At 36.8% G+C, this 23,956-nt stretch overlaps 1 protein-coding gene across 1 annotated transcript in view; it reads left to right on the top strand.

The window, feature by feature from the left end:
• porb (P450 (cytochrome) oxidoreductase b) overlaps positions 1–22,558 on the top strand; it is a 43,061-nt gene extending 20,503 nt beyond the window's left edge. Inside the window, exons 4-16 of the mRNA XM_084127214.1 lie at positions 1,752–1,880; positions 2,035–2,184; positions 2,923–3,047; positions 8,762–8,851; positions 9,101–9,199; positions 11,005–11,121; positions 12,422–12,540; positions 12,634–12,815; positions 13,826–13,975; positions 17,725–17,992; positions 20,901–21,046; positions 21,334–21,419; positions 21,521–22,558. Coding sequence (XP_083983340.1) covers positions 1,752–1,880; positions 2,035–2,184; positions 2,923–3,047; positions 8,762–8,851; positions 9,101–9,199; positions 11,005–11,121; positions 12,422–12,540; positions 12,634–12,815; positions 13,826–13,975; positions 17,725–17,992; positions 20,901–21,046; positions 21,334–21,419; positions 21,521–21,665 — 1,806 coding nt within the window. The 3' untranslated portion in view covers positions 21,666–22,558. The remainder of the gene's footprint in view (positions 1–1,751; positions 1,881–2,034; positions 2,185–2,922; positions 3,048–8,761; positions 8,852–9,100; positions 9,200–11,004; positions 11,122–12,421; positions 12,541–12,633; positions 12,816–13,825; positions 13,976–17,724; positions 17,993–20,900; positions 21,047–21,333; positions 21,420–21,520) is intronic.
• The last annotated feature ends 1,398 nt before the right edge of the window (positions 22,559–23,956 follow it).

The following is a 23,956-nucleotide window of genomic DNA, read 5'->3' as shown; positions in this document are numbered from 1 at the left end:
GCGGCTCTTTCTCTGTATTGGGGGACAGCAGAAAGGGAAGGCTGTTTCCAAACATAGTTTGGCCCTCTGGATTGTGGATGTCTTTGCCTTGGCGCACAGGGTGTGCCGTGCCCTTCTTGAATATGAGCACACAATGTCGCTAACAGACATTTGCAGAGCGGCGGGCTGGGCGACACCTAATACCTCTAGGAGATTTTACAGTCTCTGGGTTGAGCCAGTTTGCCGTGTGTTGTCAGGTATGAGCAGGTAAACTGTAGGCAACTGGCCGGCCGAACCGCTTGCACTCAACATCTGCCCCCTCCCTGAGATGAGAACCGGCAAACCCTGGACATGCTTTACTCTTCTGGGCCAGGTACCAGGCCCAGTACTCATGAACAATGTTCCCTCTAAGCTGTGCAAAGGACAGATGCGAAATGTGTGGGGAAATCCATTTGATTGTGGTTTAAATGAGAAGTAATTGAGAGCCTAAGTCCCGCCCCTCTGCTTCCGGCTCATGGGACCTTATTTCGGAAAAAAATATGTATGATAGTCAATGGCGAGAGACAACTTATCTTTTTATTCCGTCTGAACTGTGCCCTGAACTACACATATGATGTTTGTCAATTTAAAAGATAATTATGAAAGTCAAGAAAGTCGCAGTTTGTCATAAAACAGAAGAGTAACATTTAGTTTTATGTGAAAATCGCTCAATGAACTACATCTCTCGTCTCGCACTATGTACGTACGTCACCAACATGGTCTCGTATGTGTGCAGTCTGGTACAAAACACTCAGGCATGACGGCGTAACGTTACGATTATAACGTAAGACTATAGAAACAGACAGACGTTAGCTTCAGTAAAGTTAGCTTCATTCATTGAGAGAAAAGGTATGACGTCACATGTGCGCCTTTTGGGTTTGTAGTCTTACGTATTTTCACAGTCTTATACCTCAACAGTTTTACATCAAACTGCGACTTTCTTGACTTTAAAATGTATCTTTTAAATTGACAAACATCATATGTGTAATTCAGGGCACAATTCAAACGAGATCAAAATATTTGTTGTCTCTCGCCATTGACTACCATACAATATTTTTCCGAAGTAAGGTCCCATGGTGGTCAACCGGAAGGGGAGGGACTTAGGCTCTCTATTGCTCTGGTCAACCGCTATAGAGTTAGTGTCGCTGTAGAGTTAGAACCGGTGAATGCGGTTCACAGGTGTAGCGTGCAAACTCAAAATACATCAGTTACAAAGCTCAGTTAAAATAGATGTGTGTGTGTGTGTAGTTTTCAGGGATGTTTATAACTATAAAAGAGTTCACCTCCGCCCACTTTGGGCTTCAAAAATGCTCTTCAGAAACCTACGGGTGACGTGACGGACACTACGTCCATATTTCTTTTTACAGTCTATGGTCTAGACCAGTGGTTCCCAAACCTGTCCTGCCGGCACCCCAACACTGCACATTTTCTTTGTCTCCCTAATCAAACACACCTGATTCAACTCATCAGCTCATTATCACATGGGTTAATGAGCTGATGAGTTGAATCAGGTGTGTTTGATTAGGGAGACAAAGAAAATGTGCAGTGTTGGGGTGCCGGCAGGACAGGTTTGGGAACCACTGGTCTAGACACAACAGCAGATATGGAACATTTATGATTAAAGTCCAAAAATATCAGGTGTGCAATCTCAAAAAACATAATGTGGATTTTCTTTGGGGAATCTTTTGGGATAGGCATTGAAATACATAATGACTTTTAACATGACCTTCTAGGGCAGGAACATTGTCGTGTTTTACGGCTCACAGACGGGCACAGCTGAAGAGTTTTCCAATAGACTTGCCAAAGATGCTCACCGCTATGGCATGAAGGGGATGGCAGCGGACCCAGAGGAATATGAAATGGTAATGCATATGATGTCTCTGTCAGTGCTAGATTTATTCATTGCACTTCACAAACATTATTTCATCTGTGGGATGAAAATTGTCTTTATCTTCAACAAGCTCTTTTTTTCCCCCTTCCCCATTTGTGTTTGTGTACACACACTTTTATTCCCAGGGTGAGCTCTCTCGTCTGTCTGAGATTGAGAACTCTTTAGCGATCTTCTGCATGGCCACGTATGGAGAGGGCGACCCCACTGATAATGCTCAAGACTTCTATGATTGGCTACAGGAGGGCGATGCTGACCTCCATGGAGTTAAATACACAGTGAGTTCCTCATCACACCAATAGATTTTAGGAACAAAAACTCTGACTTCGTCCTGTCAGGTTCAGTTTATCAGTTGAAAGCTCTGAGCTTTTTAGCGTAAACGGTTGTCAAAGCACTTTGTTATACACAAGCTTTTTAGACTTTAACAAACAACTCCAAAAACACTGTGTTTCCACTACTTTGGGTACTTTCCAAAAAATGCTTAATTGAACAAACAGGACCCATGACACAGTGCAGCAGAGCAGAAGTGATTCTGGGGAATATGATGTGTCATACTTCTACAAGCCAATGTCTCAGACGGCTTGCTTCATGAATACTACACAGAAGTTGTGCAAAGTTCAGTGACTCAACATAATCACTGGTTTAAAAAACCCTGAGAAAAGATATTTGCCCACAGATTTAGCAGAAGTACAAACTACAAATATGACTGTGTAACTTCTGCATAAGTGGATTTAAAGGAATAGTTCACCCAAAATGACATCAATGTTATTAAATCACAAAAAAAGATTTCGATCTGCGGAAAAAATACACTGCAAATGAAATCACATGGTTTTTGACTATTTCCGTGTGTGGTTTCAATTAAAAAGGTTTTGGACCACATTACACTTGTATTAAGTGCTGGCTACTTGTGATGTTAATACTAGGTGTAAATGGAGTCATGAATGTAATGAATATACAGTATAGAACAATTAATATTTATCTATTTGTATAAATCATTTCTGAAACTTATTTTTAAGGTGTTTGCACTGGGCAATAAGACATACGAGCACTATAACGCCACGGGAAAGTATGTGGACAAGAGGCTAGCGGAGCTGGGAGCGCAGAGGATCTTTGACCTGGGAATGGGAGATGATGATGGAAAGTGAGTCACTCATTTAAACACTTCTGTCTGATTATAGTGCTCACTTTGAAAATGTGCCCGACCAAGATCAATGTGAGAAATCAATGAGACTCCAAAAGTGGATAGTATGAAAGTATTTCTACCCTGTTACTGTACCTTTCATGTGTTTTTACAACATCAGAGTATTTTCAATTTGGGAAATGTTTTACTTCTCTACATTTAAAAGAAAATTCTTCCATCTTTTCCCACTACATTTAATGCCAAACACAACATTCTTTGTTATTTTGAAGTTGAGAAATAACTAATAGTGATAATAGTATGATTGTGAGTGTAGGGGAACCATGATCTATCCTGATCACAGATTTGCAGTAACACCAAACTCTTTAAAGGGTTAGTTCACCCAAAAATGTAAATTCTGTCAGTAATTACTCACCATCTTCATTACACAAATTAAGATATTTTTGATTAAATCTGAGAGAGCTGGATCACTTCTTCATAGGCTTCTATGTAATCGATATCTGCCATCCCAGAAAAGTTAGTAAAGACATTGTTAAAATAGTCCAAGTGACTACAGTGGCTCCACCTTAAGTTTATCAAGCGACGAGAATACTTTTTGTGCGCAAAAAAACCCCCTAAAATAAGGGGTTTGGAGGCTATGGAGGCTATGGAGCCTATGAAGAAGTGATCCAGCTCTCAGATTTCATCAAAAATATCTTAATTTGTGTTCCTAAGATGAACGAAAGCCTTACAGGGTTGGAACAACATGAGGGTGAGTAATTACTGACAAGATTTTCATTTTTGGATGAACTAACCCTCAGAATAATGCAGAATAAATCAAATATAACATTTTATTTGTCAGCTAAAAATGTATCATGCCAATTACACAATTAAACAAGCATGAGCATAATAGTACCCTTTTAAGTGGTTCATTTTAGGGTGGCAAAAAAAGGCTTAACTTTTAAAAGGGAGGAGAGCGTGCTTCTCGTTTCATTTCTTAAAAACCATGAACTAAATTATGCAAGCTAAAAGAAGATACATTTAAATGTGGCTCCACGTGGCAACCTGATCCATGTAGACACGTGCCAAAATCGTGCCTACATGATTTGTACCATGTGTTGTTTTTTTCTTGCACTGAATCATGGGCTGCCAAGAGCATAAAACCATAGAAATTCATTAACATTAACACTAGAAAGACGTGCCTGATGAGTTTTTCATGTCATCTCATTTCAAATAAATGATTATTGAGGTAAAGAACAAATGAATGTGTGGATGCCCCTGTTGCAAACCTGACAGAAAGTTTCCCTGAGAAGTTGTCCTGTGCATGTAAGCACTTATAAAGTGGTACAGGTATGACATCAGAACCCGGAAGAATAATTCACAGCTGGTTCCTTCGAGATTTTCCAATGGGGTTTTATAATGGGTTTTTTAATTTATGAGTAAAATAAGGTCTATAGTAAACTTAACTTGGTGTAAATTACACGAACCCGTATTGAAGACAGAAATTTTGTATGTTTCTAATAAGTAACTAGATAACACAGTTTGGAGTTAGTCTTCCAGGTTCTGATGTCATACCAGTACCACTCTATTATCCACACAATTATAAGTGAATGAGACTCATTGTTGTTCATATGATAAACAATTGTGGTACCGTGTTGGGTAAGTTCCTGATATACAAGTTCCTATATATATATATAAGTATCTTCTGCTCACCAAGGCTGCATTTATTTGATAAAAAACAATAAAAATTAAAGCTGCAAGCAGCATTTATCGGGGTTCAAGCAGTTAAGGCCTTTAAGGCATTTAAGCACAAAAGCATCAAAAGTTATTAAGATTTATTTAGCAAGCATGTAACCACGGACATAATAGATGGAAAAGACCATTTACAGCCAATACAGGCAGTTTACCATGGGATATATATGGTTTTAAAGCTTTTTAACAGTTATAGCGCCACCTATGGTCCGATCTCCATAAAAATGTTTACTGTGACCTCAAATTGAACCCATACACATGTGTACTGAGTTTGGTGAAGATATCTCATTTACTTCTTGAGTTATAGCCATTTTAGTAAAATAGGCTCCTCCCACAACAATTTACCACATTCTAGTATTATTTACTATGATTCTAGCATGATTTGCCATATTCTAGCATGATTTACCATGATATACTACATTCTAGTATGATTTACCATTGTTTACTGTGATTCTAGCATGGTTTACCATAGTTTATCATGATTTATCATAGTTTACCATGGTTTACCCTGTTCTAGCATAGTTTACCATGATTTACCATGTTCTAGCATGATTTACCATGATATACCACATTCTAGTATTATTTATTATGATTTACCATGTTTTTAGCGTGATTTACCATGATTTACCACATTGCTAGCAATTATGTGAAGTATCAGTACAAATGAAGTGATAAACTCTGACAAAATATGATTGTGCTACAATAGTAATTGTTATATAAGTTATTTTTTAGTGTCTTATTGTTATATAAGTGATTTTTAGTGTCTAATGAATGCAAAAGCATATGTGAGTAGACTTCATTAATAAGTAGAATGACCAGCAGAGGGCAGTAGAAGACCACTTATTGGCTCACTTTCACTTTAAACTTCATGATTTTCACCATTTGTCTGCACTAAAGCAAACCAGTTTTTCCATTTTAACTCCATAATGCGTGTTTACACACACACACACACACACACACACACACACACACACACACACAAAGACAAATGTTGTTGTTTTTTCAATGCTATTGGAATGTGTCATTATGAAAATATATTTGAATGGTCTATAAACATTTCACAAAGTCTTTGTAAGCTATTAATCAGATTATTCAGAATTTATTCAGAAACCTAAGACTACACACACACATTATGTTGTAGATACAGATATTTGATATATATGATGTGATCAAACTGTCACTTTAACAGATGGATTTTGACTAAATGTAATTGTAAATGTTCAAATAGGGATTTTATAAAGTCTCAATATAAATTATAGAACAATATGACAAAATGACTATTTTAAACAGCAGGGGGCAGTAAAATACCACTTATTGGCTTAATATGCCATTATATTCATATCATTTTCACCTTTTTAACTGTTATAGAGGCAAATTTTGTCCGATCTGTCTGAAAATTTTCATGCATGTTCAGAGTGATATTTCACATGTTCTGACTTGTTTTTAAGAAGGTTTGAACATTCATTAAAGAGATATAGGCTTTCGGGGACACTTGGTAAAGGCCACATTTTGAAGTGAACCTATTATAGCTATCCAAATGAAGTAGTTCAACTTTTTCTGACAATTATTGTTCTAGTGAGTCCAGAGAATTGTATTGCACTAGTTTTTAACATTATGATATAAAAAAAAATTATATGATCAGAGATGGAAAAGTCCATTTACAGCCAATACAGGCAGTTTACCATAGGAAATATATGGTTTTAAAGCCTTTTAACAGTTATAGCGCCAACTATTGTCCGATCTCCATAAAATTTGGCATGCTTCTTAATGATGTTATGTCACATATGCTCACCAATTTTTGTGATGTTGTGTTTTTTCATTTAGGATTTATAGGCTTTTTAGTGTATTTTGCCACGCCCCTTTTCTTTATGACCCAATTATAGCCATACGAAAAATTCAAAAGTTCAACTTTTTTTTGATAATTATTGATCTAGAGAGTCCAGAGAATTGTCCTAGACTGGTCTGGTTCCGATCGGGCGAAAAACCTAGGACTAGTTCGCAAAAGTAGGTTTTTAACATGTTCGCGAATATTTAATGAACGGTTTGATTGACAGCAATGGTTCTTGAGGCAAAGTTTTTCAGCATGAGCAGATCTATCAAATGATATGCATTTTGTTACGATAAGTGTAACACCACGTGATTACAGAGCCATAAAACTCGTTAGTGCCAGCTAGTGGCTGATTTCTTTCAAAATTCTTACAGACCTCTAGGGCCATGAGTCGAACATGCCCACTGAGTTTCGTTCCGATCGGCCTCCGTTAACCTTGTCTAATAGGTGCTCAAACTTCATTGGCCGATGGCGGCCATGTTTTTTGAGATACACCAATGTCCTCATAGACATACATGACACCTTGGACCAAGACACTGCATACCAATTTTCAAGTCAATCGGACTAATGGTCAGGTGGTTATAGCCAGTTTTATGTTTTTTTCATGTTATAGCGTCACCATGTGGCCAATCGCCACGATTTTTTTACTGTGACCTCAGATTGACCTCTTAAATAATTGTACCGAGTTTGGTGAAGATACCTCATTTACTTCTGGAGTTATGGCCGTTTTAGTAAAATAGGCTCCTCCCACAACATACAATTTGGCGCCCCTTAGCGACCGTGAATCGAAATTTCAACTTTTTTTCGATAATTATTGATATTCAAACTCCAGAGAACATTTCTGCACTGGTTTGGTTCCGATCGGGCAAAAAACCTAGGACTAGTTCGCAAAAGTAGGTTTTTGACAAAATTCAAAATGGCGGAAAAATTTGCATACCGGAAATGAAATCGGAGATATACGTTTTGTTTGCCATGAGGTCTTGATTACATTGATATAAGACACTTGAGTCTACGACATAAAGTCTAGGAGTTATGAGCAGTTTCGCGCTTTTGGTCGCTGTAGCGCCACCTATGGGCCGATTTGGCTAAGTCCGTGTATCTGAGTAGCGAGCAATACTACTACCATTTGACCAAGTATCACGTCTCTAGGCCTTACGGTTTTGGCTGCACGATGCGTTTTAGGGAAGAATAATAATAATAATAAAAATCAGGGCAATTACAATAGGGTTTCAGCACTTCGTGCTTGAACCCCTAAAAAACAGTAATATTGTGAAATATTATGACAATTTAAAATGAATGTTTTCTATTTTAATATATTTTAAACTGTAATTTATTCCTGTAAACATTCATTATTATTATCAATGTTGAAAACAGTTGTACAATTTTTTTTCAAAATTCTTTGATGAATAGAAAGTTCAAAAGAACAGCATTTATTTAAAATAGAATATTTTCTAACATTATAAATGTCTTTACTGTAACTTTTGATCAGTTTAACTCATCCTTGATGAATAAAAGTATTGATTTATTTTATTTATTTCCCCCAAAAATAAAATTTAAATTCTTACTGACCCCAAACTTTTGAAGGGTAGTGTTTAATGTTACAAAAGCTTTAGATTTCAGATAAATGCTGTTCTTTTGAACTTTCTATTCATCATAGCATCATGAAATAAAAATGTAAATAACTGTTTTCAACACTGATAATAATCATAAATGTTTCTTGAGCATCAAATCATCATATTAGAATGATTTCTGAAGGATCATGTGACACTGAAGACTGGAGTAATAATGCTGAAAATTCAGCTTTGATCACAGGAATAAATTACACTTTACTGTATATTCACATAGAAAACAGCTGTTTTAAATTGGAATAATATTTCACAATATTACAGTTTTTGTTTGTATTTTTAATCAAATAAATGCAGCCTTGGTGAACAGAAGATACTTATTTTAAAAACATTAAAAATCTTACTGACCCCAAACCTTTCTATGGTAGTATATATATATATATATATATATATATATATATATATATACAGTATACAATATATAACATCTGGGTCCTGAAGCAAACCCATAGAACAGCAGATGTAAAAAAATGTAATAAAAAGTTCATAATGCAGCATAATAATGCATGTTTTTGTCATTGATTCTCTCTCAGTCTTGAGGAGGATTTTGTGTCGTGGAGAGAGCAGTTCTGGCCAGCTGTTTGTGAACACTTTGGAGTTGAAGCAACTGGTGAAGAATCCAGGTCTGAAACCTCAATGATCTTTCCATCTCTTCAGGAGCTTTTGCTCGTTTTTCCTTCTTTGTTAGCGGGTCACAGTGACCTGAGCTCAACAGGCCCTTCTCTGCCTAATTAACAGGCCTTTTCAGACTAGAAAACACTGCTCCTTAGACAAACTGAAGAATAGCTTGTCACAAACTCTTGGCTTTGTGAAGTAACAGTTGCTGGGTTATACGCTATCTCTCACACACACCCACCTTCTGTCTCTCTCAGCATCCGCCAGTATGAGCTGAAGGTACACAGCGATCTGAACATGAATAAGATCTACACCGGAGAGCTGGGACGCCTCAAGAGCTTTGAGAGCCAGAAGCCGTGAGTACAGCACTACTTTCTCATCCATCAGTCAGACAGAAGCTTTATCTTAGGCCACTCCCTCATGTTAAATATCTCTCTCACGTAACCTTGACAACACAATACACACTCCTGCTGTGCTTAATTTGATCAGATACAGACATAATATTTGATACTTTAGAATTAAAAATGACTTTATTTGCATATAATATAGACTGTCTGTAATACAGTTTGAAAACCTTTTTTATTAAAGGACAATATTTGCCCCTTTGTAATGGATTTTTTCAGGGGCATGTCTATTTGCATCCAAAAACCGCTGAATCAATCCATCAAAGTAAATTTGCGTTCTTCAATCATGGCTGTTAAAAGTCAAATTCAATCACTTGCGTTTTATGTTGTAATGAAGAGGCAGCGGCATTGAGATCCATGTGCAGTATATTTATTATCAGCAGTAAACGCAGAACAAACAGGCAGGGGTCAAACACCAGAAAAAGAGATATCCAAGGCTGAACACAAACGTAGTCAAAAGGCAGGCAGAGTTACAAGTATCCAGGCAAACAAAGCAGAGTCGCAAAGGGTCGATACAGCGAGAACAGTCCAGGGTCAATAACGAGGAAACAATGGAAACACGGAAACCGCTCAGAAATGTCACCCAGGGCAGAACAAGACTTCGCAATGATGGAGTGGAGAGAGACTGAATAAATAGTCCAAATAATGAGCGGCAGGTGTGCAGATAATTCAGTACCAGGCACGGGATCATGGGAAATGGGGTTTAAATGGATAATTTCAATATTCGGGAGAAGGAGCCTCTGGTGGCGAGTAGGAGGAACCACAGAGGCTTGATTCGTGACGGATGTGATTCTTCCGGATTAATCTGGAATTACGGTTATTTCGGCCAAAAATCCTGACCCACGTGATCACGCAGATCAGTAATGAAAAAAAGGAGGTCAGGAATATTGGATATTTGTTATAAAATTGAAATTTCGATTCGTCTTATTGATTCCTTTGTAAGCATTTCAATATGATTTTTAAACCATTCAAATCTGTTTTCTGACAGCAGACTAATATTCCTGCTGCCGTCTCTATAATAACACTAAAAATATAAAGAGAAAATCCACTCGTTCTTGACTGAATAACTTTTCTAACTATATTTGTAATGTATATTTTATTAATGAAGTGCAGTGTTATTTGATTAGTTTCTGAACCTGAATACCTGAAAATCTTAAAACACTGTTTATTTCAATAGTATACTTGTTCACTTGTATTTATGTTGCGATTTGCTAATTTTTTATTTGTACTTTTTTTAATTACTGAGTATTTGCATGTCTTTAATAATGCTTGAAATGTATATTAGTTAGGCTAGTTGTTTTTGCTATGGTATTTTTAAAGTGTATTTTACCTTATGATTTTTGCTCATGATATTCAGACTTTAAAGTAGTCTACACGTCTATCACCTGCATGGATGATTGCTCAGTACTTTGAACAATGGTCTCATTCGCTAGGGTAGGGTCTTCACACCGGGTCTTAAAGAAATGTCCTGCTTTTTTCACTGAGACAGTGAATACAGATGTGTAATTGCTGCAGGCCACTGTAGTGTCTGCACTAACTCATAACTAGATTGATTGATCTTTGATTGTTATAATATGATAATATAATATTATTAATAAGAATACTATAGATCAGGGGGAAACTAATGCACAAAAAGTGACATTTTTGACACCTCATTTTTAAATGTCTGAGGACAATTGGTGTCACTTGTGGTGCCATTTCTGACCCTCTAAAGTGTGATTGGTGTACTGTCTGTTATTCATTGTGTGTTCTCACAGACCTTTCGATTCGAAGAACCCTTTCCTGGCACCAGTCACTGTGAACCGCAAGCTCAACAAGGGCGGCGAGAGACATCTGATGCACCTGGAGCTGGACATCACAGGCTCTAAAATCAGGTACTGTGTGTGATCTTACAGGATTGTCCTATTCTAAAACAGCAGGAACAGAGCTAAGCCTTTATGAACCAAACAACAGTAACCATAACCCAGTTACGAGCCAGTGCATGGGCCGAAGAGGTGATGATGAAGTGGCATTGATCGGTGTCTGTGCAGGCAGTCCTGAGCTGATCTATTCAGATCTAATATGTAATAAAGAGGAGGAAGTGCAAAACGAGTCGTTTTGGGAGCTTGGTCTCAATAAAAGCCGGTTTTGAACTAATGAAAAGGTTTTGAGTTCTGAAACTTAAATTGTTTTCATAGCACAATCACCTCTTATGTGTCAAAAATCAGGGAAAATTTGATTTCTCAGTTTATCACCCCTTTAATACTAGTAATAATTAACTGTCCTGCATTCGTGTGTGTGTGTGTGTAATATATTATACACTAAAATGCATTTATTACAGAGAATAAAGGCATAGTTGCTTTTCCGTCCATTCTTCTTTGAATGACATTTTTCATCATTGACTTCTATACTCCAATGTTTCATCGCATTCATGATCAGATCGATGTATCTGTGCTGTTATTCGAATGAAATATTTCATTTGGAGATGAAATGGAGTATGCACACTTAAATGAGTCCAATGGATGGAAATCAATTGTAAGGCATTCCCTCTCGTGAATAATGTGTGTCATCATATTCATATAATCAATAACACACTTTGTACCAGTTTGACACTAACATCTCATTCTGTGAGCTTCTAAAAATGTAAATAAGAGCACTTTCCCCTTAATAGTCCAAATCAATTGTGCTATCGTTGTTCTCAATAATGTGGGTTAATATCTAAAAAAAAGTGTGGTTTCATGACCCTTTAAATGTGTAACCATGAATAGGTAAGCGGGTAGTTGACTTTAAATACTTGTGTGGCGTTGACATGGTGATTTAACGAATCCATCAACTGTCCAAGTATTTATAATATATAATTATAAATGTGGTTATGAATAGATGTGATGCATTACAACGTGATAACATTTATAATGCATCATAAATCAATTATAAGTAATTAAATGGCATATAAATAAAATATATTCACCATTAGCAAATAATTGTTATTTTTAAATGGACTAAATGGACCTTTGGTGTCATTTATTTGAAAAGATAGTACAGAAAGTGCATCCGCTTGATAATCAGTGTGTACGAGGGTAACTAGCTTTCAAAATGTTGAATGCATTTTTAAATGGAGCCTTTTTATTAATGGCAAAATGAGTTTCATTTAGTTTTAAACTGCTTACTGATTGCTCCTTTAAAATGTTTGTGTAGATATGAATCAGGAGACCATGTTGCTGTGTATCCCATCAATGACACAGCCATAGTGAACAGGATTGGTGATATCCTTGGTGTGGACCTTGACACTGTTATCTCCCTCAACAACCTTGATGGTATTAACCTTTAAAAGTTCAACTTGAACAGTTCGTTCATGTCTGTCCAGCTGTCAACATAGCTGAAATATATGTGTGTGTATTTCTTTTCAGAGGAGTCCAATAAGAAGCACCCCTTCCCCTGCCCCACCACGTACCGCACCGCCCTGACTCACTATCTGGACATCACCAATACTCCACGCACAAACGTGCTTTATGAACTGGCACAATACGCCACTGACCCCAAAGATCAGGAGAACATGCGTAAAATGGCCTCCTCCTCGCCCGAGGGCAAAGTAAGCATCGCTGTCACTAGAGCCAAAGTCACACCTTCAGCTAAATCAAATAAAATACCTTACAGTTCACCAGACAATAAACATTTCACTCGCTTCGCTACACTCAGTTTTACGTCAGTCATTTAGGAACATATTGTGGTAAAATTACAAGAGCTGTAGTGTTATCAGTAACAGTTCAGCTGTTGCAAAAGTGGTGCAAGCTTCACTAGCTATGTTTCCATCCACCTATTTTTATGCACATGTTGATATTGCATAAAAACACAGCTGATGAAAGCTTCAAATGTGGATAAATTCTAACAATTAATAACGTTTCCCGGTAAGAAGTAATGCGCATAAACTACGATGGATTTACCAAATAAATCCCTCAATGCGCAACAAAGACTGTTGGTCCCACTTTATATTAAGTGGCTTTAACTACTATGTACTAACATTGAAATTAATTATCAGATACAATGGACTTATTGTGTACATGCATGTTTTTACATTGCACTTATATTTAAAAAATACCTGCATGTAATTACAGCTGTAATTCATTTATGTAATTGCATTTGTAACTACACTGTTGACCCTTCCACCTTAACCCACCCTTAAACCACACCTGACCCTAACCTTACCCATGTCACACCTCAATAGCAGCAATGTGTTTTACAATACAACATGAATACAATTAGTACATTGTACTTATTTTTAGATGCAAGTACATAGTACTTAAAGCAACTTAATATAAAGTGGGACCAGACTTTTTGTTGAGGACGTGATTGAATAAGTCATGGGTGCATATATATATATATATATATATATAATATATATATATATATAATTAATGTTTAAAGGCAAACATGATTAGCAGATCATTGTTGATTCATTAAGTGATAGATTGTTGTTTTTTTCAGCGTACCGAAGACGCGTACTGTGTCTTGTTGGAGGCAAATGCAGGGTGGGCTAGATTGTAATTATGCTGTTGTGCAATAGCTAACAGTATTTGTGATGTTGTCGTTGTGATATTGCAGGCTTTGTACCAGAGCTGGGTGCTGGACTCAAGCAGGAATATTTTGGCTATTCTTGAGGACTTGCCATCGTTGCGCCCTCCCATTGACCACCTCTGTGAGCTTCTGCCGCGACTGCAGGCCCGCTACTACTCCATCTCATCATCTTCCAAGGTCAGATATTTCTACTTAACGTTAAAGATGGAATGTGTGACCTTTTGTATCTGTGTTTGCATTAACATTTCTACAAATGGTAATATTTAACTCATGGGTTGCATTTCACTTGTTGAGCTTCTTTGATGATTCCAGCAAAGACTGCAAATGAAAACACTTCATTAAAAAAATAAAATAAAAAAAAATGCTCTATATAAATTGTTTTGCTCTTACTCGCAGATGAATCTGATGATTTGAGGCATACTGGTATAAAATTCAATAAAAACTGGAAAAAATTAGGTTTTACAACTTTTGACTGGTGGGTATATATTATAATATATATAATAGGGGACCTATTATGCCCTTGATGTTTTTTGGGCTGTACTTGAATAGGATATCGTGCTTGAATGTTCAAACACATTATATTTATCATATTCTCCATTGTTGCGGCTCCTCTCTTCCCAGTCTGTCAGTAACGCTCTGTTTAGTTCCTGTCTCTATGAAGCCCCTCCTTCTGAAAAGCACACTGTGCTCTGATTGGTCGGCTGGAGCAGTGTGTTGTGATTGGTCAAGAGCTTCGAGTGTGTTTGGGAAATGTCCCGCCCCTTACCATAATCACCAGTTTCAACACACTACTAACTAACTCAACCAGGCCCCGCCCCTTTATTCTGCATGTGCAGTTATTTAAATGAGGAATATTGTGACTTGTTTGGTCCCAGAAGAAACTCAAGACTACAATGGAGGCGTTTCAGGAGTTCAGAAACACTGACACTGATATAGAGAATAACTCCCGCTGGAGGGACTTTGTGCTTTCAACTTTACAGAGCTTTTTCATGCTTAAAGAGCTTTTTCATGCTTAAAGAGCAACATTACTCACTAAAGAAAGATGAAAATGGAAAAAGGCATTTTATGATCCCTTTAAGCAGAATACCTTGCTCTAAGACTCTATGAATATCAAAATCACTACTTTTAAACATTAAATCAAGCTAGATGTTTTCTTAAACAAAAGTGAGTAGTGCTCGCTTGTGTAAAATCCACCCCCACAATACTCGGGTTGTTTGCCAGAACTTAATGGTAATATTTGGGTTAATGGTATATCGTAACACCAGAGAAGACAACAGAAAGATTAGGCAACTCCCCATTTCTTTTTACAGATAGGAAAACAGGAAACTGAATGAACGCTTATTCCTACCAATAGCATCTTTGTTGTCATAATCTGCTTTGGATTCAACTTTCAGAATATAACCTATTATATATAACCGAATATATATATATATATATATATATATATATATATATATATATATATATATATATATATATATATATATTTATATTTATATTTATATATATAAGAATTCTAAACAATCACTTCACAAATTATATTATTTTATTTTGAATGAATAAATAATATTTGGATGATTTTTGATTATTTAGACATTTTTGTTGTTCTTGAGGTTCATTTAAGTAAATAATCATACATTATGATTAATCATCATAGATTATGATTGATTAATCATAATCATACACATACATACAATCATACAATTAAAAATACACATGTAAATTGCATAAGTGTGTTTCATCGATTAAATCGAAAGATTTGAAAAAAGCCATACATTTACCCGCCCACAGACCCTCCCCTTGGAGAAATCAGGACAGAAGTGGTTGAAAGTGGAAAAAGAGATGGATTAAAACACCAGGTTTAAACGGGAATGTGTCTCCCTCGTCCACTTGTGATCCGATCGACCAAAACGCATCTTAACACCAGGTGTAAACAGGGCCATAGGTGTTGATGTGTTGTTGTGGAGGCGGTCAGTCACAATGTGGAGGAAGTAGAAAATGAGTGGTTTTGGTGGCTTGTGTCGTGGAATAATGAAATCTTCTCCTCTTAGCAAGAAATCTCTCAAAGTCAAGAAGTTCCAGAGGATAAGAGATTACGCTTTATTGGTTCAGTCAACAAAGCCGAGATGACAGCTGATCATCTGACCATCTCATTCAAAATTCTCATTCTTATACAGATTCTTGCTACGTTTCTGTTTCACTTGTTCAATCAATCAGCATGTTTTGGGGTATTTTCCAAAGGCTTAGCCCGTCCCCTTCGCTTGCAATAATTAATTATTAAATCTTCTGACTTTTTTTAATGGTGGTGTGCCACCAACTGGTCTATTTTTAAAGAGTGTTCATCAGAGAGCTTCTCATTACCATTGTGCTGTACCGTTTGGTGACTGGTACAGGTTTGAACTGAACCAGAACTGTTTCTTATGTGTAATAAAAATATACTAAACTTGCTCTCAATTTTTTTTTAAAGTACCCCTTTAAAGTTGCGATGCACAAAATTTATTTTTTAACCAAAACACTGAAACCGAAATGAAAGTTTTCATTTAGCTGAAAACTAGCCGAAACCGAAAATACTATTTACTTAATAATCAATGAATTGATCAAACTTATTTAATGATCAACAAACATTTAAATTGCACATGTTTATATCAACCTTTTCTACTCCAATTCCTTCATTTTGTTGTTGAAATATAAACATTAAAGTAGTGGTTGTAATTAAAAAATACAGACACATTTTCATGACAGATTCAAACATTCAATAAATAATAAAGGCATCAGCTTAAGTAAAAATATAATGAATGTTTAATAAAGTGCTTATATTTACCAAAATGCTCAACTGAGTTATTATTATTTTTTCTCTCTAACTACGCACAACACCTTGTGCCTACACAATACATATCTTTAATATAAATATTATAAATACTAAAAGTTACATCCATTTGTGGTTTAATAAATGAACAAGGCCACTTTGCTTTTATTCGACTAATTAGACACTTTACCATTAAAGTGCCCCCATTATGCTTTTATCCAGATATTATCTTTGTAGGAAATCTCAGAAGTGAAGACTTGGATACTTGGTTGTATCTTCTGCAGGATTTTTTATTGAGAATGAAGTTTCAAAGATCAAAGTGCACAACAAATAAAGTTATTTTCTCCTTCTTCTGAATTCTGAACTGCCTGAAACGAGTCGTCAGTAATTCCAGTCTCACTTTCTGTTACAAACCTATGTAAAAATGTAACAAAATTTGCATATGGCCAGCCTATGGTCTTCATCCACTGCCCATGAACAATGTCTGCTTTGAGCTTCAAACACTGTAGGTGTAGCTGAGGCCTGGAAGAGTTTGGTTTGTGTTGTCGACATGTCGAGAAGACACTGTTTTTAGCGCCAGATATGGTAATGGGCATTTTGTTTTTGACACGTGCTGTAAGCATTAGACCAATCACAACAGTCTGAGCCATCTGACCAATCAGAGCAGAGCAGAGTAGACCAATCACAACAGACTGACCAATCAGAGCAGAGCAGAGTAGACCAGTCACAACAGTCTGAGCCATCTGACCAATCAGAGCAGAGCAGAGTAGACCAATCACAACAGACTGACCAATCAGAGCAGAGCAGAGTAGACCAATCACAACAGTCTGAGCCATCTGACCAATCAGAGCAGAGCAGAGTAGACCAATCACAACAGACTGACCAATCAGAGCAGAGCAGAGTAGACCAGTCACAACAAACTGAGCCATCTGACCAATCAGAGAAATGAGGTGATGTGCAGTGGATATTAAGAGAGAAATGTAGTGTTTTTTGACCTTGGATTCATGTAAACCTCCAAAACAAAATCAGAAACCTTTAAAATACCATAATAGGGTCACTTTAAAATGAAATAACTGACTTTGTATGTTGTGTGTGTTTAAATGTTTCCTGCATGTGACAGGTTCACCCCAACAGCATCCACATCTGTGCTGTAGTGGTGGAGTATGAGACTAAGACTGGCCGTGTCAATAAAGGAGTGGCCACTAACTGGCTGAAGAACAAGATGCCCACCGACAACGGACACAAGGCTACAGTGCCCATGTACATCCGCAAATCCCAGTTCCGCCTGCCCTTCAAGGCCACAAACCCAGTCATAATGATCGGACCTGGTACTGGTATCGCACCCTTCATTGGCTTTATTCAGGAGCGAGGCTGGCTCAAAGAACAAGGTAGGAGTCGCGCAGGTCATGGACTTCTGCTGTTATGTGCTTATTACAATCAGAAGAGGCAAGGGAGGCGGAGACATTCTCCTAAATGTATTCAAAATCAACGCAACCACTGAAGTAATCGCATTTAACTTTTGTTCTAATTAATTTGCTTACTATGTGCGTAAATCAGATGCATGATATAAAACATGTTGTTTCTATATGTTTCTGTTTTCCATATTTTTCTTTTATACACAGTAGCCCAGGTGAGTTTTAAACACTGCACGAAAGTTCGCTACTAAAGTCACTGAGTTAAAGGAATAGTTCACTTAAAAATTCTGTCATCATTTAAATTTTCATTTACTCGCCCTCAAGTTGTTTCAAACCTGTGTGAACACAAAAGATGTTTTGAAGAATGGCGGTAACCAGACAGTTGATACGACTTGAGGGTGACTAAATTATAACAGAATTTTCATTTTTAAGTGAACTATTCCTTTAAGAGCAGTGAGTGATTTATTTTCTCGTCTTCTTTTGTTATTAGATTAACATCAATGACACAGACGGCAGCTGTTGTACGAGTTTACCTAGTGCATAGATCTAATACTGTTGCAGGTTAAAGGGATGGTTCGGAGTAAAATCAACCTAGGGTCCTTTGCACCATGACCTCGAGCCAAACACCCCCCAGAAGCCTTTTTTCCCTTGGTTGAACATTTTTAAAGTTAGAGCTTATTTAGAGAAATCAGCCGGATGGCTTAGTGCAGGCGCTAATGGATCCTAGGCTGTATCCCGTAAATTACCCCACTAATAATGCCCAGAATGGTACCAAACTTCTACAGTAGTACACATAGGTTCTGTACTCATAAAACGAAGCATTGGAAAGTTTGTAAGAACATCAGGAGTTTATTTAAATAACACTTGCCTGATGGCTAATGCTACCGCTAACCCGGACGTCGACGTCACTTCCGTGATTTGGGAAAAGCACGTAAAAGTCCTGGCAGAAAGCGATGCATAAGGATGTAGTGTAACGACGCCCAGTTCCAGGAATGCACTCATATTTTGTTGGCAGTACCAGTTTGCAACAATTATTAGTTAACACTAAGTTGTCAACACTTCTGAAAAAATAATAATTTGTTGTTACACTACATCCTTATGCATCGCTTTCTGCCAGGACTTTTACGTGCTTTTCCCAAATCACGGAAGTGACCTCGACGTCCGGGTTAGCGGTAGCATGAGCCGTCAGACAAGTGTTATTTAAATAAACTCCTGATGTTCTTACAAACTTTCCAATGCCTCGTTTTATGAGTACAGAACCTATTTGTGCTACTGTAGAAGTTTGGTACCATTCTGGGCATTATTAGTGGGGTAATTTACAAGATATATCATAGGATCCATTAGCGCCTGCACTAAGCCATACGGCTGATATCTCTAAATAAGCTCTAACTTTAATAATGTTCAACCAAGGGAAAAAAGGCTTCTGGGGGGTGTTTGGCTCGAGGTCATGGTGCAAAGAACCCTAGGTTGATTTTACTCAGAACCATCCCTTTAATAATTGCATTACTCTCACAGTAATTTCACATCAGGACTTCTCTTGTATCTTGTTACTTCACTCTCAGAAATGTTTAGTTTTTCTGGTCAAGTTTTTGCATTTGTTCTTAAAATAAAAATAAAAAAAGACTAATTTTAAGTTTGTCCTAGACGTTGATATAAAAACACAATACATTTTTCTACAAAAAGGTACAGTACAGTCTAGGTGTGATATGAAGAGTTCACCAGTTCCTGGCTCACGTCCTGATCTCACTCTTACTTGTCCTCGCTGCTCTTTAACTCTTATAGAAAGAGAGAAGCCCAAAAATAACAAATAATAATATAAAAAAGCGTTACCTGTTGAATATTTCATGTGCAGTATATCATTGTAATATTTCACATTTACCAGTTTAATTTACAATACCCGGAATATAATTGCATTGGTAGCCATGACAGATTCATACATACTTGTTTAACAAATATATTTATTTGCATATATTAAGAGCATAAATATAACCATTTGTTTTGTAGGGACATAGTATCTTTTTTATGTACTTTTGGTTACACTTTTTTTAAGGTGTCATTGTCACAGTGTAATTATATATTTAAGTACTGAGTAATATTAATGAACTGCATGTATTTACTATAGGGTTAGGGTAGGATTGGGATTTGGTTGAGGGTTAGTTGCATGTAATTATGCATAATTTACTGTTATTACTATGGTAAGTATATGTAACATATGTAAGGACACTGTAAAATAAAGTGTTACCGTACTTTTTATAGTTGGGTATCATTGGGGCCAGTGTTTGGGTATGCAATACAATATTGCATTACTTCCTAAAAAAATAACTAGTTTTGTTACTTTTAGTTATTTTTTTGGAAAGTAATGTGATGTTTATCTATCTGTCAGCAGCAAAGAAATTGGTTAATAAAGTGAGATCATAATACATAAAGTATATTTGTCTAATTTAACATTTGATTATTTAACATATTCAATTTGCAGGTTTGCATATCAAGTGTTTTTATTCATTTTAAGGAATCCTGAATCTGTTTTTGTGCAAGTGAGATGAGTTCACATGAGCCTGTTCACATTTAGTCTAGATCTACAATAATCATCATGTTTCCAGAACATCTCTGCACTTACTCCTGATTTCTCTCCACATGGGGACAGGAGAGCTGGCAGTCAATACGTGCGTTACTTATTTGACAAATTTTAAAGTAATATGTTACATTACTAGTTACTTGAAAAAATTAATCAGATTGTGTAACTGGCGCTACTTGTAATGTGTTACCTCAACACTATTAGGATCTGCATTACTACACTAGAATCAAAAACAGTGGGAAGTTATGTGCAAATCCCTACTTTTGTAACCCTCATGCAATCAATATCTTGATTTCCCATTTGTAGGTAAGGAAGTTGGAGAGACGGAGCTGTACTTTGGCTGTCGTCACAAGAACGAGGACTTTCTGTACCAAGAGGAGCTCGAGGAGTTTGAGAAGACTGGCGTTCTGACGGCACTCAATGTAGCTTTTTCCAGAGACCAGGCACAGAAGGTACGGTAACACACACACACACACACACCTCAACAGTTATTTTGGCCCACTATCAAATATGTCTCCCTAAAAAAACTTTGGTAACATTATTTTTGTAATTGAGAGCCAAAATAGAAAAAAGAATCCACACTTCCTCTCTGAACCCATCTTATATTTAATCAAAAACCGTAAAAGTCATGGCATTAATACATCTATGAATGAATCATAGGAAAAGGGAGAGCTGTTCTGTTTTTATAAATTGTTTAACCATTCTCTGCATTACTTACTTTATTTGTATTTACACCCAGGTGTATGTACAACATCTCCTGAAGAACAACAAGGAGACTCTTTGGAAACTAATCCACACAGACAATGCCCACATCTACATCTGTGGGTGCGTACATTTCAGAACTAGTCCAAAAACATGCTGAGACGTCATGAGACAGAGGCATCCCTGAATCTATTCTAATGATGCCTGTGATTTTCCTCCCGCAGAGACGCCCGAAACATGGCTCGGGACGTGCAGAACGCCTTCTACGAGATCGCAGAGGAGCTGGGAGGAATGAGCCGCGCTCAAGCTGTAGATTACGTCAAGAAACTGATGACTAAAGGACGCTATTCACAGGACGTCTGGAGTTAAAGGACCCGCAACATTCCTGATTTTTTATAAGGAAGAGTTTATATGTGTTTGCTATTATCATTCTGATATGTTTGTCTAAGAGAAGAAAACATTGACACACATTCCCTTATTCTAAAGTGAATGATGTAAAAAAAAAAAAAAGTATAAAAAAATATAAAAGACTGCGTAGAATCACGATTTTAACATATTAATCAAACATGTTATGCATGGAACTTTATAATCAAATACGTGGTATGGGTTGTGCATGAAGAAACTTTCATGGAGTATGAGATTTTAACTGATAATTGATGATTTTCTTGTTAATTTCTGAAATATGTTGGAAACCTTCAGAGGTCATAAACAGTGCAAACATGCAGTTGTACTGTGGAGATGGATCACACTTATTTTTTTATAGTTCTGTAAAGCATTTCAATGTCTTTATTTTTTGTCCCACCTTTTTTTTTTTAAATATGGCTGAATATGAATGTAACCCTTTCAAACTGGATGACCCTCACAGATTTAATGAATCATTTAGGTGCCAGAAATGCTCAACCCTGTTCTTTTCTCATAATGTCACTTGTAACGTTACACTAGACGTAACAGACTTACTCACTGTATCTCTAAGAGTGTGTGTATATAATGCTGAGACACACAATGGAACACATGCTGGTCTGAAGAACTGATTTGCCAAGCTCTTGTGCCTTATTTACTGTCTAGTTTGCATTTTCATTAGTGGACCTTGAAGACCAGTATTGCTGCTGAAAACTTTACTATTTTGGGAGATGACAGAATTCTAGAAGTAGTAGTTGTTTTTTGGGCAGGAGCTCATCAAGTTTTATATGCAACTATTGTTTCCAGTACATTACAACTTTTTAGGCATTTCTTTGTAATGATTAAATTTCAATTTAACATCACCTTTGTCCTTAACCCATTTTTGTTCACGTTCACCTGTCTGATTTGATCCTCTACATGTAAGGACAGTTTTGTTGTCTATAATCTTAGAGGTAGTTTACCTATTATATAGGTGAAAAGTTTGGACACCTACTTATTTATTACTATTTTACACATTTTAGAATATTATTAAAAGTCGTCAACACTAACATCTGTGGAAGTGGGAAGTATGGAGTGAAGAAAAATGCTCATCATGGCAAAATTTATTTGATTGTTACCATTGTTGAGTTTCGCACACTGAAAGTTGTGTGACACAATTAAAGTCACTTGAATGATCAAGTCACGAGGAAGATTATATCAGCTCCATTAATAGTGTGATGTTTTACCATAGAATGATGTTTTTGATAACATTACATTGTCAAATTTGGATTACTAAATAATGTAGTTTGAAGATGGATCACTTTTAAAAAAGCAACCTATTATTTCTCTTCCTTTTAAAACACAAATAAAAAATCTTCAAACACCAGTAGGCTTTACAGTGCAGGATTAAAGCTGAAACATTCACAGATGCATTAGAGTTAAACCTCTGTTAATTCTCAATAAAAACTTTTGTAGAAGTCTGAGAGAAATAAAGTCAGTCTGGTTAGTAATAAGTGAAGCTGGTAATGCTGTTTGTGGGGTTGTTAAATCCTCCTCTGCTGAGATCTTCACAGATTTAATGTCTTCTTTTCTCTTCAGTTGATTTCATCTTAGGCTGTGTCTGAAGTCAGTTGTAGTTCTTGTGTTTCTGCTCGTCTCTTTTTCTGTTCTCTTCTTTCCTTCAGTATTTCAGCTTGTTAACAGGCTTATTAAGGCTGAGATGACTCCATATTTAATATACACAGATTTTGTGGCTCAGATAAGGTCCAGTTCTGGTTTATTTCTTTGCTCTTGGCTGACATGTGGCATTGCTATGGCCTGCTTGTGGCCCAGATCTGGCAAACAGGAGTGAGCCACCCAAGGGTCGTCATTCCACGCTGCATGTGGGCCAGATCCACATTCCACAAGTGCCAGATGTGGGCCGGATCTGGGCCGAAAACAATGTTGCTATCTATCTGGGTAGGCATAGTTGTCTATAAAAATCACATAAAGCAATCATGAGAAAAGCAACATGAAAGCAAATAAGAAGAAGCCCTCAAAGTCTAGAACTCTTGATTAATTTGATTCCATAATAACCCAATGGATGAATTGCAAAGCAAGTGCATATTTACTATCTGGACGGCAGGCTACACGAATAAACAAGGTATGCAAAGTGGTGCAATGGATCGCTGGGTCCTACCAGCTTGGTGAAAACTTGCTGGGACCCGAGGGGTATATATGCCTCCAGCAAAGTCTGCAGCAGAGAGCTTTGGGGAAGAGCCTTTGACCCCAAAGGAGATATC

This window comes from Abramis brama (assembly GCF_963993115.1).
Source record: "Abramis brama genome assembly, chromosome: 10".
NCBI classification, from domain to species: Eukaryota; Metazoa; Chordata; class Actinopteri; order Cypriniformes; family Leuciscidae; genus Abramis; species Abramis brama.
This window is presented reverse-complemented; position numbering and strand designations above follow the sequence as displayed.